The 14578-nt window shown below is 43.9% G+C and overlaps 1 protein-coding gene across 5 annotated transcripts in view; it reads right to left on the bottom strand.

Moving 5' to 3' along the window:
• The window catches only part of TBC1D4 (TBC1 domain family member 4), a 137935-nt gene extending 123755 nt beyond the window's left edge, over window positions 1-14180 (bottom strand). For all 5 annotated transcript variants that reach the window (XM_018566066.1, XM_018566067.1, XM_018566068.1 and 2 more), the window contains exon 1: window positions 13302-14180. In XM_018566066.1, the coding sequence (XP_018421568.1) occupies window positions 13302-13748 (447 nt within the window). In that variant the 5' untranslated portion in view covers window positions 13749-14180. The remainder of the gene's footprint in view (window positions 1-13301) is intronic.
• Between the last annotated feature and the right edge of the window lie 398 nt (window positions 14181-14578).

The following is a 14578-nucleotide window of genomic DNA, read 5'->3' as shown; positions in this document are numbered from 1 at the left end:
CAGTGCACCTCCCCGCCCATCACACACATGTTGTGGTGTGAATGGGACACATAGAAAACTATAGATTTCTTTGCAGTTACCTGTGTTAATCCGGTGTGGTAAAATGCAGGTTACTGCATTATGTGTGAATGGGCCCTAAAGCGGAACTATACTCATCTCCCCTCCAGCAATGGTACATCCGCAAGATTTCTTGCTGGTGCAAACACCTTCACCTAGTCTTCTTCTGGACTTGGGATCATTAGCCATCTTGATTGGCCATGCTAGGATGGTACAACTTCTGCTCATGCATGGGTGTTCATTAATTCAGCCATATGCCCAAATTGTACACCGATCTATGCATGCTCAGCTCAGCACACATAGTCAGGGAGACTGCAAACAGGCAGCTAAGACCCCATTCACACGGGGACTTCTTCCACATTCTGGGATTCCTGTGGCAAGAATCTACAGATTGCTGCCACAGGAATCGCAGAGCGCCCTGTGTGAATGTAGCCTTAGAATCCTTTATGGAAGAAGAAGTGAATTAGTACGTCTCTTCTGCAATAAAAAGCCTGCCTGTTTGCACTTTTTTTTAAGGTAAAAGGTTTTGTCCTCTTAGGCAACTGACACAGTTTGTGTGCAACTAAACTGTGACAAAAGAATGTCACACAACTATTCCAATCCTGTAATGTACACAGCCCTTTACTGGTTTGTAGTTAGATGTGCCCTGTGACATGCAACTGAAACAACAAATGGGCATATGGTAGAGGAACACAAATAACTGTGAATGGACAGAGAAACCGATTAGTCAAACATCTGCTAAGGGAAATCTGTATAGGCTTTCTTAGAAATGTTAAGTGATACCCTGATACCCTAACAATCAGAAAGAGAATGTACTTAAAGCTTTCATTGTGGGAAATAATAATACGATTTCTATGAATGGAAGAGAGAGGAGGAAGGAGTGGGTGAGTGATGCAATTTTATTTTTACCCTAGCAGTGGCTGCGCTGGAAGATCAGTGATGTAGGGGGGTATGTGGCGATACATGTGGGAGGATTTCAACAATAAGCAGAAGCTAACAAGATATGATATACAGATCACTGGTGGCAAGTTCAGCCTGGGGCTGCATCACAAAAAAATAACTTTAGATTTATTATCTCCACTGTCTATCAATTAGGAATTGTAAAACCTGAGGTTTGGGACCCAAATGCAGTCCTCAAACCTGTTCAGTGATCCAGTTTGTTGTTGCCGTGCAGTGTTAAAGTCTTGCATAAAGTGTGTATGTTCTTCTGCATGCATTCTGCACATGCATTGGTTTCAACTCACAATCCAAAACAGTAGTGAGACTTGCATCTGGACCTTGTTTATTTGTGGCCAATATGATTTCAGAAGTAGGCTGCAAGCTGGAGGGCTACTTCACACCGGATGCAGTTGTGATGCAGTCCTTTCAGTTTAACAGGTGCAAAACAATTGCGTCATAATGCTTTTCAATGGGCTTTCTGGGGATCTGTTCATACCAGTGCAGTCCGTTCCGATGAAGTCAGCAAATACACTGCTAGCATTTTAGCTGCACCTGATCGCACCGGAATGCATTCCCGGAGGGAGCATTCTTCTAAGTCACTTCTAGCCCAGTAATCGCTTTGACACTGTGGGGGTAATGTATCAAAACAGGAGCAGAAAAAACCTGGAGCAGCTGTGCATGGCAACTAATCAGCTTCTAGCTTTCATTTTCAAATCTTAAACTGAACAAGCTGAAGAGAGAAGCCGATTGGTTACTATGAATAACTGCTCCAGATTCTGTCTGCTCCAGTTTTGACAAATTCCTCCCTGTAACTTTGCAGCAAGTTGCCATGTGAGAGGCTAAAGTAGAAGGGGGCTGATCTGTGTAAAAAATCAGCGACGTGCTGTGCCTTCCTTGCTGGATGAGGCATCCCCCAGCCCGCCATAGCTCCACCACATCCAGCCGAAGCTCTGCCCCTGTCCCGCCGAAGCCCCACCTACCAGCTCAGTAACCAAGCTGTGTGGGGAGGAGCCTCCCTGTCTCTCACTTGCTCGTCACTGGTGAGGCATCAAGATCGATGTCCTCACTTTTTTTTTTTTTGACAGTTTGGACCAATGGCGCTTTGCTATTGGTCCAAGCCATCCACAGAGCTCACTATTCTAACACAGAGTGGAGGCTGTGACAGCTCTTGTCTCACCAAGTTAGGTTACACAAGCAGTGGGGAAGCCCGCTGCTGTGTAACCTAACTATCAAAAGCTGGATGCAGCGCTGCCTGTAATTAACAGGCAGCGCACTGTCCATGACAGGTTACACAGCGGAGAGGCTTACCCTGCTGTGTAACCTGTAACAAGCCAATCAGAATGGAGAAAATGCTGTCAGGTTCAGCTGACACCTTTTTTCTTCTGCCTCACCTGCCTCCCTGGTAAAAATGTGTACACACAGCCCTGAATATAAAGTCTACTGCACAAGCACAGCTAATTAAACGATAGTAAGTAGGGGGAGACTTTTTTTCGCCAGGAACTATATATCAGCCTTTAGTGATGCCAAAACAAAGATGGCACTGGCCTTCTGGGGAGAAAGGAAGCCAACATCACTGTCAGAGGCAGTACTGTGATCTCTCTGAGAAGTAATCATTATCTGCAAGTCTTACACTTACACCGCATGTCTGTACCTGAACATATCAGACACTGGGTCCCTTATAATCTGTCAATGTGATCTTAGAAGTAATACTAATCTAACTAAAACAATGCATAGCTGTTTTTTGTTTTTTTTCTGATGTTTGCACATGTTCAGTTGTGTTTCACCCAAGTACAATGGACTGCCTGAGTCTACATTGTAACACCCACTCAATTCTATTGATGCACCTGTTGCTAACAACAATTGGCAAAAAGTAGCAGATGCATCACAACAAAAGCATAACGCAATAGCTGAAGTCACCTACACATGCAACAGGCTCGACAGGATTTCCTACTGTATCCTAAAGGCACTGGACTAGTTCATGCGTACTGGAATTAAAACACTGCTGTTGTGAAAACGTTATGCTTTCATAGCGAAATCTACTTCAGAAAACATGGAATTCAAATAATGGGCACTGACCTTACTTTCTTGCCGTTCTGGATGTACCAACATCAAACTAGAAGCTCAGTGAAGGAAGTTTCTTTCTCACATTATTTGCACAACTCAACCTCTGTACTCAATAGAGGGAATCAACAAAGACTGGTATGGGCACAAGGCCTAAACTGAGGACAGGGAGCAGATCCTGCTCGTAATTAAAGTCCCAGCATATACTATCTTGTTATAACTTCAGCATTGTAATAGGAATGATTACTATTGTTGTTTTTGACAATGCAATCCCAGCTTACTTGAAAAAAAAAATCCCCTTTATATATTGAGTGCTACCTTCTATCTGCAAATCACTTTAACCAACTTCCTGGATTCGCAGTGTGCTTTGCGCCTCTTTATCTGCTGCAATCTCAATTTCTCAAGACTACATATCCCATAATGCATTGATTCCAGCAAGCAGTGATAATGTTACATTCAGATGCGGAGTTTCAGTTTAGAAGGCAGACTCTGTGAGAGCTGTGACACAAGGAAGTGCATATTCACAAGGCTGAGTGAAAAATCTTTCAGTGTATTGAGGAACTACATTCCATGGTCAACTTAAATAAGTAAGTTTACTAGGGATGCACAGATACCGATACTAGTATCAGTGCCGATACCGAGTATTTGGGCGACTACACGTACTCACCCAAATGCTCCGATACTTATCCCGATACTGGAACTTCCGGTTAGAGAAAGATTTCCTCTGACCGGCAGTGCCGTGAGGGAACATGGAGCTTCCTGGCCAATCAGTATGAAGCCGGCTTCCCGGGCAATCAAGAAGCCGGGTGGCAGGTAATGACACACTGCTCGGCTTTTTGATTGCCCAGGAAGCCGGCTCCATGCTACTGGAAGTAGCGGTATTGGTACTCAGCATCGGCGACAACTGAAAGATAAATGTCGGTACTCAATACCGAAAAATCTGCAACGGTGCATCCCTAAAGTTTACAAAATTATATATAAAAATACATATTTAGTTTTAGTTTTTTACCATGGATACCCTATAACAAAGGGGTGCACTAGACATGGCAACACCCCCATGTTCATTGCACAGGGAGAGAGAAGCGCGTGAGCTGCGTGCCAGATTACCGCTAGACAGTTCACGTCCTATACTGCAGGATTAATTTGGCGTGGATCTATTGCAGTTTTCTAGATTTAAAACTTCTCTGATACTTTTGTTAATCAGGCGCCAAATCAGTTCCCATTAGAAATTGGTATTTGTGGTGAACATAGACCTGAAACAAGTCTATCTGCTTCCTTAATGTGGTGCACGCCATTTGTGCCAGTTTCCTGCGCTATTAAAATGCAGCAGGAAGCTTTGTTCATTTCCACCAATAGATAATATTGTGAATAATTATTCAAATGTAATTGTGGTGATGCAAAATTAGAATGGCCCGGTCCAGGGGTGTTCAGCAAAATGATAATATTGAGTATTTCCTGTCCTGAATAATTTCAGGAACGAGAACTAGGAGTCTACAATATTAAACAGCTAGCTGAATTTGGAAAGTAGGGTGGCCTACCATGGACAACCCAAAGACAATACAAAATTGGCAGCAGGCAGGTACGCTGGAGTTCCACTTTAATTGCTACATATCATTGTCTTGAGTTTACTTTTAAATTCCCAATTGCAAAAAATGCAGTTTGGCAAAAAAAAAAAAAAGACAACATCTTATAGCACATGATGATCTTCTGCTTGTCAGCAAAAAACAAAAAGTAAAGACCAAAAGGAAATGTAACACATAAATGAAGATAACACCAAGAACATGAAAACCACAAAACAGACAACGTGAATTTTAATCATCGAAAGGAACTTAACACACTGATTATTGAGGGCTCACAATGTTCCATTCAGAATCATTAGACTTCTATGATTTCCTGTGTATCTATCAGCAGGTATCCTCACCTTGTTTTCTTAGGCCAATAACACAAACGTTTCTCTTAAATTATACAAAGCTTTGATCATTTTACAAACTGCAGAATAGGGATAAACAGTAATGCACACACCAAGGTAAGAGAGAAAACGGGTAGGGAAATAGAGCTAGACTGCTTCATATAACACAATATCTCGAGGTAAATATACCCCCAGGGGTAAGCACAACTGATAAATACTAAACAAAATAAATATAAAAAAACACACACACCTAAGTATTCAGTTTTGTAATGCTGAACACTGACGGCAACAAAGAAACATGGCAGCAGGTTGGTGGATAACATAAAGCCCCTTTCAAACAGGCTTTCCAATCAGGTCCGCCTGTCAGATTTTCAGGCGCATCTGATCGGAAACCCAATGTTAGTCTATGGGCAGCTGGATCTTGTGCATCAGTTTACCCCCGGCTTCAGCCAGGTCCAGAAAAACAAATGTATCAGTGTTCAATTTCGCTGGACCTGATCGTAGCCGATCGAGGGTAATCTGATGTAAACAGACATGTCCATTTACATCCCATTCACCATAGACCAACGTGGTCAGTTCTGTTTTTTTCCTCCATCGCTAGATACAGGAAAAAAATGGATGGACATGAATGTTACAATGGTGCCATCAGCTATGCTCAAGCAAGGGGTCTGCGCACAGATTCCCTGCGGATTGGAACTGAAGGTGATAGGCCTTACTATGATGCTAATAGGACAAGGCTAGGAAAGTGGTCCTGATCAAGGACAGCCGAAAGAGCAGGACGTGGCTATGCTGTCTGGCAGGAGAGTCTGGCAATACAGCTAGCTGAACACAATCAAAACATTTGGCAGATAAAACAGTTCATAAATATACGTATTTTACCTGTGCATTTAGCTGCATGTCTGGAGTTCATCTTTAGAGATGGGAATTCCTCTCGCTTTGGGAGATTTTCTCTAACTTCCGGTTGAATCTCTGGGCCAGGAAGTAAAAGGAAAATTTCCCCAATAGTACACAGACAGCAAAAATAACCAGGCAAAAGTTTTGGCTATAGATACACTAAGGTCGACACAAGTTAATAGGCCCAAATATTCTCATTTATCTGTTCATTTTTCATAATTCATCATAATTAGTGTTTGCCTCAGCAAAACATTTCTTTTATTTTTCTCCTATAATCACCGCTACCCAATAAGTGCTCTTGTTAGGCCATTTCTGTCCCTTCTTTAAAAAGCCATGATATCAGAGCAAGTGCCCCATATGCTGCTACAAAAATATAACGGAGTACTAATATGTAGAAAGAGAAACACCTACGTTTCTCTATATGCAAGGGACTGGTAGTAGGCAGGCACACTGTAACAGATTGATCTACGGTGGAATTTAAATCTGACAAAGACACAAAAACATTACAGAAATTGAGTCCATATGTACACCCCAAAATACTGTATATCTTCCTTCCCGGCCCTTAGAAATCAAAGTAGGATGGCCAGGGAAATGACAACTGTATGATAACCTTAGGTGAGTAGTACCCCAGATAGCAAGTAATTGAGCTGCAAGTTTGAAAATGACTTACTAAACTATTACAGACTTGCCAAGCTTCACAATTTTGTTGCACAATTACATCAAGTCTCTTGCTGTAGACTTGCCAAGCAAATTTGCTACAAGTTCAAAAAGTGTCAACTAGAACTTGTGCTGCAAGTGTTCTGCAAGTCTACAACCTGCCAGGAACGTGTGCAGCAAGTTAACAAAATTACAATTTCACCCCGCCACAAGTTTGTAGCAAGTTATCCTTGCTATCTGGGACATTTCAGTAGTGGTTTCCGGGCACACTAAAGACATTTTTAGATTATTGAAGTGCTCAGTCAGATGCAAGGCTGATAGGTTTTCCTCGAAATCAACTGAAGGAATTCTTTTTATGACTACAATCTCCTAAACAGACTTGTAAGGCAGGCCACCGTGTTATCATGATGGCAATCTTCAAACACCCATTGTAAACATGATTTTTCAGTAAAGACTTTACTGCTGGGACTAGGATGTAAGCTGCCCAAGCTAGTTCTCAGCATAACTGGATGATCAGAGGAAACACGCACAGAGCAAGGAAAGTACAGACACGCAGCATGCAGCATTCATTATCACTCCGGCCCACTTACTTTTGCAATCTTGTTTTTTCATTGCATACCCTTGAACTTTCCCTGCGCAATCTGGTGTCTACACACTAAAGCCAGACAAGGTCAGCAAGGCTCTCTAGATACATGAACCTTGAATTATTATCCAGCTGCCAGAATTGGCAATGAGAATTCAAGCAAAGCTAAAACATCTTTCGGACGCATATATTAAAAAGGAGAATTATGAGGCGAGTGATTTTCACTCAGCATCATAATCTGAGCCGACCTGTGACAATGAAACTGTCGAAGGTCGGCTCAGTAGATCGGGAAGTGAGCGAACACATACCGGCGCTAGCTCACTTCTCGATCTATCCGTGCAGAGAGCCGTGACTGTCCTGTCCGATCCTCCAGCGCTGACTGGCGGAACGGACGGGGGAGGGGGCGCGTACAGCTGCCTCTGCCTCTAGATAGGCAGAGCCAGCTGTCACTCATGCAGCTGGGTGGATCCAGACAGAATTGTTGGCATCTGTTCCGGCGTCTCAGTATACCGTGAGCTGTAGCTCGCGGTATACTGAGCTTTGGGTGACGGGAGGACGCTAGTTTGTGTCCTCCCGTTACCCTTAGGAGAACTATGGGGAAAAGCCCTACCCCATAGTTCTCCTTTAAAGATCTCCCCTAGATATCAGATTCTGCTTTACAATCATCACATGGTGGTAAATAAAAGGGAGAAGCTGAATGGTTGCTATGGGTAACACAAGCATATCAGGTCACATGCTTGTTCAAGGTCACTGGCCTGGCTGTCAGGCTGTCCAACTGGCAGACCGCGGGCTGCATGCCACCTATGGGACCTTCTTTTGCAGCCTGTGAGGTCCTAACTAGTAGCCAAGAGTCCTGGATCCTGCAGGACAACCTTGGATTTTTGGACACTGTCCTGCTGTGTCTGCATCTCATGAACCGTCCCACAGGATCCAGGACACAACATACAGTGGCATTAGGGTGGGTGCTGTTATACTCACTGCAATCTAGAATCTGGCACTGTAACTATGCCAGTACTGTCTGTTGGGCAGAACAGTCTTCTGCCTGAAAGGGATAGTATAGTTCCAGCCTGATGTCACTGGGGGGGGGGGGTTATTACTGCTGCCACTGACACCAATAAAGGGGTTGTCACTGCTGCCATTGACACCAATAAAGGGGAAGGGGTTGTCACTGCTGCCATTCCCACCAATAAAGGGAAAGGGGTTGTCACTGCTGCCATCCACACCAATAAAGGGGTTGTCACTGCTGCCATTCACACCAATAAAGGGGTTGTCACTGCTGCCATCCACACCAATAAAGGGGTTGTCACTGCTGCCATTCACACCAATGAAGGGGAAGGGGTCGTTATTGCTGCCATTAACACCAATAAAGGAGAAGTGGTCGTTACTGCTGCCATTCACACCAATGTAGGGGAAAAAGTGGTTATTGCTGCCATTCACATAAATTGAATGGAATGGGATTTTTATTGCTGCCATTCAGAACAATGTAGGGGAAAGGGTTGTTATTGCTGCCATTGACACCATTGAATGGAATGGAGTTTTTATAGCTGCCATTGACATCAATAAATGGGAAGGGGTTGCTATTGCTACCACTGACACCAATGAAGGTGGACTGTTTAATATTGCTGCCACTAACACCAGTGAAGGTGAAGGGGTTATTAGTACTGCCACAGACACCAATGAAGGAAGAGGGATTGCTATTGCTGCCACTTACATCAATGTAGGGGAGTATTATGGTTGCCTTTTCTCTAAGCTAAATGCCTCTTCTCAGAAACCAGCATACAAACATGTATATTAGGCATTCTGACTTGCTGGTTCCTGCATACCTGTTCTTGGCCAGTGATTCAGAACATACTGAAGCAGACATGGCCAGACAGCTGGCATCTGCAGATGGATGGCAGCAATTCTCTCTCTGCAGTGAAGTGACGAGAAGTGCATCTACAATGTCCAATGATGCAACATTATAAAATAAAAATAAAACAGAGCCTCTCTCTCACATGACTGGAGGTCTGAAGTCAAGTGAGGCTTACTTTACTATACTTCACCTTGTTGCACAGTTTAGGAAGTGAGAGTACTTTTTTCTGCTAGATTCTGGTCAGCTGACAGGGTCAATTTGTAGAGGGAAGTCTACTAGACATCAGAGTAATTATAGCCACAGCAAAGCTGTATTAATACCTACAAATGCTAAGTTTATTACATAGACCGTTTTCAGTACAAATGTAATGAATTGTAGATGACAAGTGACGGCTAAAGTGGAAAAGGAAATGTCAGAGTGCAGTACAGAGCTAAGGGGAATCTCTGTCCTGCATATGAAGTGTAAATTTCAGCCTGTAGGGAAATTCAGCATCAGGATTCAGTCAGCTGTACAACGGGGTCATCGGAAAAAAAACAAACATTCTAATTTCATCAGGCGTGGAGAACAAGGAAAAATGAGAAATACATTGAATTATACCTTGCCCTGAAACTCTTTTGTTCATTTGAGTGATTTACAGCAATTACTTCTACTGCTCTTTAATGTTAATAAATATTAAACATTAGAGCAGCCTTTCTTAGCCATTTTGCCCTAGAAGAACTTATGAAATTATGTTTTAGGTCTCAGAGAAGCCCTGCTGAAGCCAATCCACTAGAACTCAAGGAGAAACATGCACCTTACATTTGTGGCTAGTGGGAAAAATGTCCCCACCCCTACAATAGGGGGGAGAATGCCACCATTATAGCCTACTAAAAAGACCATTAGTGTTATGCTGTTTGCTCTGCCAAGTGGCACTGGACCCAGAACTATGCAGGCACCATCACATAGGAGATCAGCCACAGATCAAGGAACCTCTAACAATCTCTGGAGGGGCCCTAGGGTTCCACAGAACCCTGGTTTAGAATGGCTCCATTAGACTAAGACTGGCCATACACCTGCAGACTGAACGAAAAAAATTGACGTGATTCCTCCATCAACACAAACAGCATGTCGATCGAGGAATGCCGCCACCACCTGTCAAAATACCCGATTAGATCGGGCAACTCATTGGCTGCCGGCTCTGATCGTACGAAGATTTTCCAGCCGGCTCCTTCAGTCAGCTGATCGAGGAATGCCGGCTGAAAGGGTGTCGACAGCCCCACACACTGTGTGAGTTTCGGCCGGTACATTAAAACCGTCCGAAATTCAACCAGTGTATGGGCTCCTTCAGGAATCATGCACACGGCGATCAAAGCTGTGGCTGGGGATTCCGGCGGCAAGAAGCTGCTGATTCTTGTGGCAGGAATCCCAGGTGTGTCCATACAGGTGCGGCCACTGTGCCCATTCAAGTGAATGACAGGCTGACAGCGGCCGCATCTACATGAGATGATGATGATGATGATGATGATGATGATGATTACCTGCGGATCGGGAGGCATGCTTGTCCCTGGACGCAGAGATTTGTATGGACACACCTGGGGTTCCTGCCACAGGAATCTCTAGCCGCAACTTCGACCTCAAAGTGCATGAGGCCTTAATTTGTTACCTGTGAGTGCAATAATTAGAAGATTCTTATGACATTATTAAGGGTAAAAATAAAAAGCTCTTTTGAAAAACAGTATGGCATTAGTTGGGCTTGTGTGCTAGCAATCATGGACTCTTGTATTATAGAGCCTGAAAGGGTGGTCTATGTTGCTTAACGTAACCAGATAGTTACTTTGCTTGTTTGACCTGTCTTGATAGCATAGCAAACCAGCCAAACAGCCTGCTCTGGCAATACAGTACAATGTTGGGCAACTGGTCCAATTTTACAATGGCTAGAGGGCACCATTGTGTCCAAAAGTGATTCCACTGCAAAATGACTGCACAGTCCATCATTGTTATGCGTGGTCATCGTATGGCTGTGATAACTAGCACAAGTAACTATATGATTCTACTGATTACTCAATTATAGCTATAGGTCAGAGCCAGGTGGGTCTCACATGTTATCTATTACTGTATATTTATCCCTCTTTTTTTATTTTCAACTGCAGGTGCCAACTGTACATAATGGCAGATGATATTGGATGCCATAATAAATAACTGCACTGCAAAGGTGGTATTAACGATGGTCCATCCTTTCTGATTACACCATGCATTTAGTGTCCAGACCAGAATAAAGTCAGGTCTTTATCACCTATTAATAAACAATCTTTGGCATGATTATTGCATAGATATGGGGGGCCAATTTCCACCCGTTAAGCTGCTATTATCATACCAGACTCTGTTTAGTTATTGAAATATTGCTTTGGACTGACTTCCAGCTAGATGTGGTTCCAGCCAGAGCAAATTGACAACGAAAGCCCCAGCTGGTAGGACATAAGGACAGGATCTTGAGCAAGATTGCACTGGACCATAGCCATCGTTTCCTTACCAAGAACTAGAGATCCTTCCACGTAGTCATCAATCTGATTCAAACTTGCAAGCAGGTCTAATTTGGGGCTGGTCAGAAGTGACAACAGTTCTTAGTAATGATGTGCTGGGGCTTGGAGCAAACCCAGTTCTCCTGAGTTCCCCCAAGCCCGCTTAAAAGTGTCACTGACACACACCCCTCCCAGTCCAATCAGTTGCCGCCAGGACATTCCCTACCCTGCAGCTAAACTTAACAAGGGAGCGGGGGAATGCCCCTGCCACAATTGATTGGGCTAAGAGAGGAGGGATTTCAGTCATAGTTTTGAGCAGACTAGACCGAAGTCAGGTGATTCAGGCTCACACCAAACCCTTGCACATCCTTAGTTCTTAGACACATTAATACATTAGGCCATTGCATATGCAAAGTTCATTGTAAGTAAATGCACAACTAGCAAAAATAAATGTGCCCCAAACCTAATGGCTTTTCCACATGTAAAAATAAAAGAAGTAAGCTCCCATTACCGGACTACTTTTGGAAATGCTAGTTCTCTGTCGGTAAGGATGAAACATGCAGTGCATGTTTCAGTCATTCATACGGGAGATTATATCACAACCCTTAATCAATGACAAAGCTACCATAAAATATTACAAATGACATCCAATCTTCCTAGCATCATTCTCTGACGTAATGGGGAAGACCAGCTATGGAAAATCAGCCTTATATTTGATAATATATTAACACCGCGTCAACTAGATAGCGGTTGAATTTATATGTTCTTTCTTTAAACAATTAACCCTTCATTGATTCATATCATGAGTAGAGGTCGACGACAGTACAGAAGGTCATTTATGTGTTCTCTTTTCCAAACAAAATCAAAGGCAGTATGGATCAAACCAGTTAAATAATCTTTCAGGCCTGACCTGAAAGTGCACCTCATACGTGAACTTTATGCTTAAATAAAGTTCACATATGAGGTGCAGTCAACAATAGCAACCAAAATAACACAGAAAAGGAGTAGGCACCCTCGGCGCTGCAGCTGTTGTGGAACTACAAGTCCCATGAGGTGTTGACAGCCACAGACATGACTCCCAGAGGCAAGATAGGGAGTGCCAAGGTTGCCTCCCCATGAGATAAGACAACTAAAGATGGATTCTGATTGGTTGCCAATACTTACAGCACTTTACTAAATAAAAATAGTGCACAGATCTTTTACAGGGGGGCACGGAAGCAACGGCTTGTGTCTTCTCCAGGTTGCATTTTGCTGATTTTACATGTTTGGTTCAGCAACATCAGTGAGAGCTGAGACACAAGCCGATGCATCTAGTTGGTGTTTACATACATGTGATCTTGATGAGATCATAGACCAGTAGAGCACTTTGGGAGCTGTACACAGAAAGCTGTCAGTTTTAAAACATGTGGCACAATTCTGCAAAACAGTTCTTGATGTGCAGCAAGGTTATCAACAAGGGAACTGTAATACATGAAAGTAGCCTAGTTCTGTAGTTGCAACCTCAAAGACCTTGTTAAGTTACCTTCATCCATAGGACTCCCTACCACTTCCTAGTTCTTAATGACAGCAATGTAAAGCTGTCACGTGGTGGCCATTACGCCAAAACAAAAGCAGACATAACATGCACGTTTCAGTGTTCTGTACACATACTCAAGCATGCTTATAATGAGCCTTTCATACTAAGCACAGTGCAACCTTGATTTAGGATGTGCACTGGTCATCTAAGGTGACTTTGTGGAACTTTTATGTACTTGTTTTTACATTTTACACTGTGCTTGCATTCAATCATATCACATGGCTTTTTCTTCTACTCAAGAAAACCATAAAAAGCTAAATCTTAAAAAGTCTCACCTGACTGGGGTCAGCAGCCTTGAAGACATGGCAGGTCATCTCAGACTCTGGGTTGTCAGGCTGGGTTTTAATCAAGTAGGCAAAGTAAGAGGGGTCTTGGCTGTTGTGGATGAAGCGAGCAATGTGGTGTGCTTTGTGCTCAAAGATAAAGACTGCTGTGTTGCCACTAGCACCATTCAAGGCTGGCACACACCGAAGGTGAGGGGCAACTAGCAACAACTGCACCTCTCTGCAAGGAGCCACGCAACCAGGGGGCTCTTGTCTTTCTGAACGTCTGCGAATTTCTGCCACTAGCCATGGCAGCATGGGCAAAGTTGTCCTATGGTCTAGGGATGACCATCCAACATACCACAGGCGGAACCTCTTCTCTCCTTTGGCTGTCCTGTCAGGGACCAGTTCCTCCTCCAACAGGGGGTGACACTGGTCTGCTGAACTTCTTCTCTCCATGACTGCTCCTCAAAATGTCCTAGTATTAGAAAAACAAAGTACAGTATGATAATCCTTGCAGAGGGACAGATAAGGGTAGTTCATCAGCAGAACTGCAGTCCTATATCTGGAAGCTCTCTTGTACAAGTCCAGACATGGGCAGTTTACACATAAATCAGTTGCTCCATTAAAAGGTCATTAGAAGGCACAGGGATCCCTTTAAACGAGGTCTAAATGGGAATAGTGGTGGAGGCTTGCTGAGCACGGGCACATGGCAGGCTTCTGCACAATTGTGCCTTCAGGATCTGCTTTCGTACACAGCCCTGTGTGTGTGCTGCGCTTCCTTCTCCCCTCCCTCTAGCAGGCGATCGTCATGACAGGTCCTGCAGATCAGCTTCACCCCACCTCCTGCCTGGATCAGACTCCCAGCCCAGCGCCTCTCCTCATTGTCTCCCCTCCAGTTCTATGCACGCTGCCATTGGACTGGGCTTACAGTGAGGCTGCACATTTCCTCCCAGGAATCCCCTTCTCATGCATGACCAGAATAGAACATTCACAGGAAAGCCCTGATTGGTGTGACAGCAGCAGCAGACAGTCAATCACTCCTCCCTGCAGAAAGAGCAATGCATCCCCCACCTCTTCCTTCCACAGCATGGAGGGTGTCTGCTTTCATATACACACCCCCTGCAAGAACTTTCATCACCTGCAGGATTCCCACAGCCCTGCAGTCTGTCAGTGCAAATGGCCATAACAGGGAACTCTGTATTATAAAAGACCCATTGTGCTCATTATAGAGCTCAACTCACGCCCCAGTGAGTGAGGAGAGGGTGTCAGTGAGTGAGGAGAGGGTG

The sequence above is a fragment of the Nanorana parkeri genome, unplaced genomic scaffold, assembly GCF_000935625.1.
Source record: "Nanorana parkeri isolate BGI_ZX_2015 unplaced genomic scaffold, ASM93562v1 scaffold912, whole genome shotgun sequence".
NCBI classification, from domain to species: Eukaryota; Metazoa; Chordata; class Amphibia; order Anura; family Dicroglossidae; genus Nanorana; species Nanorana parkeri.
Note: the sequence above shows the minus strand (reverse complement) of the source record. Positions and strands in the feature narration are given on the sequence as shown.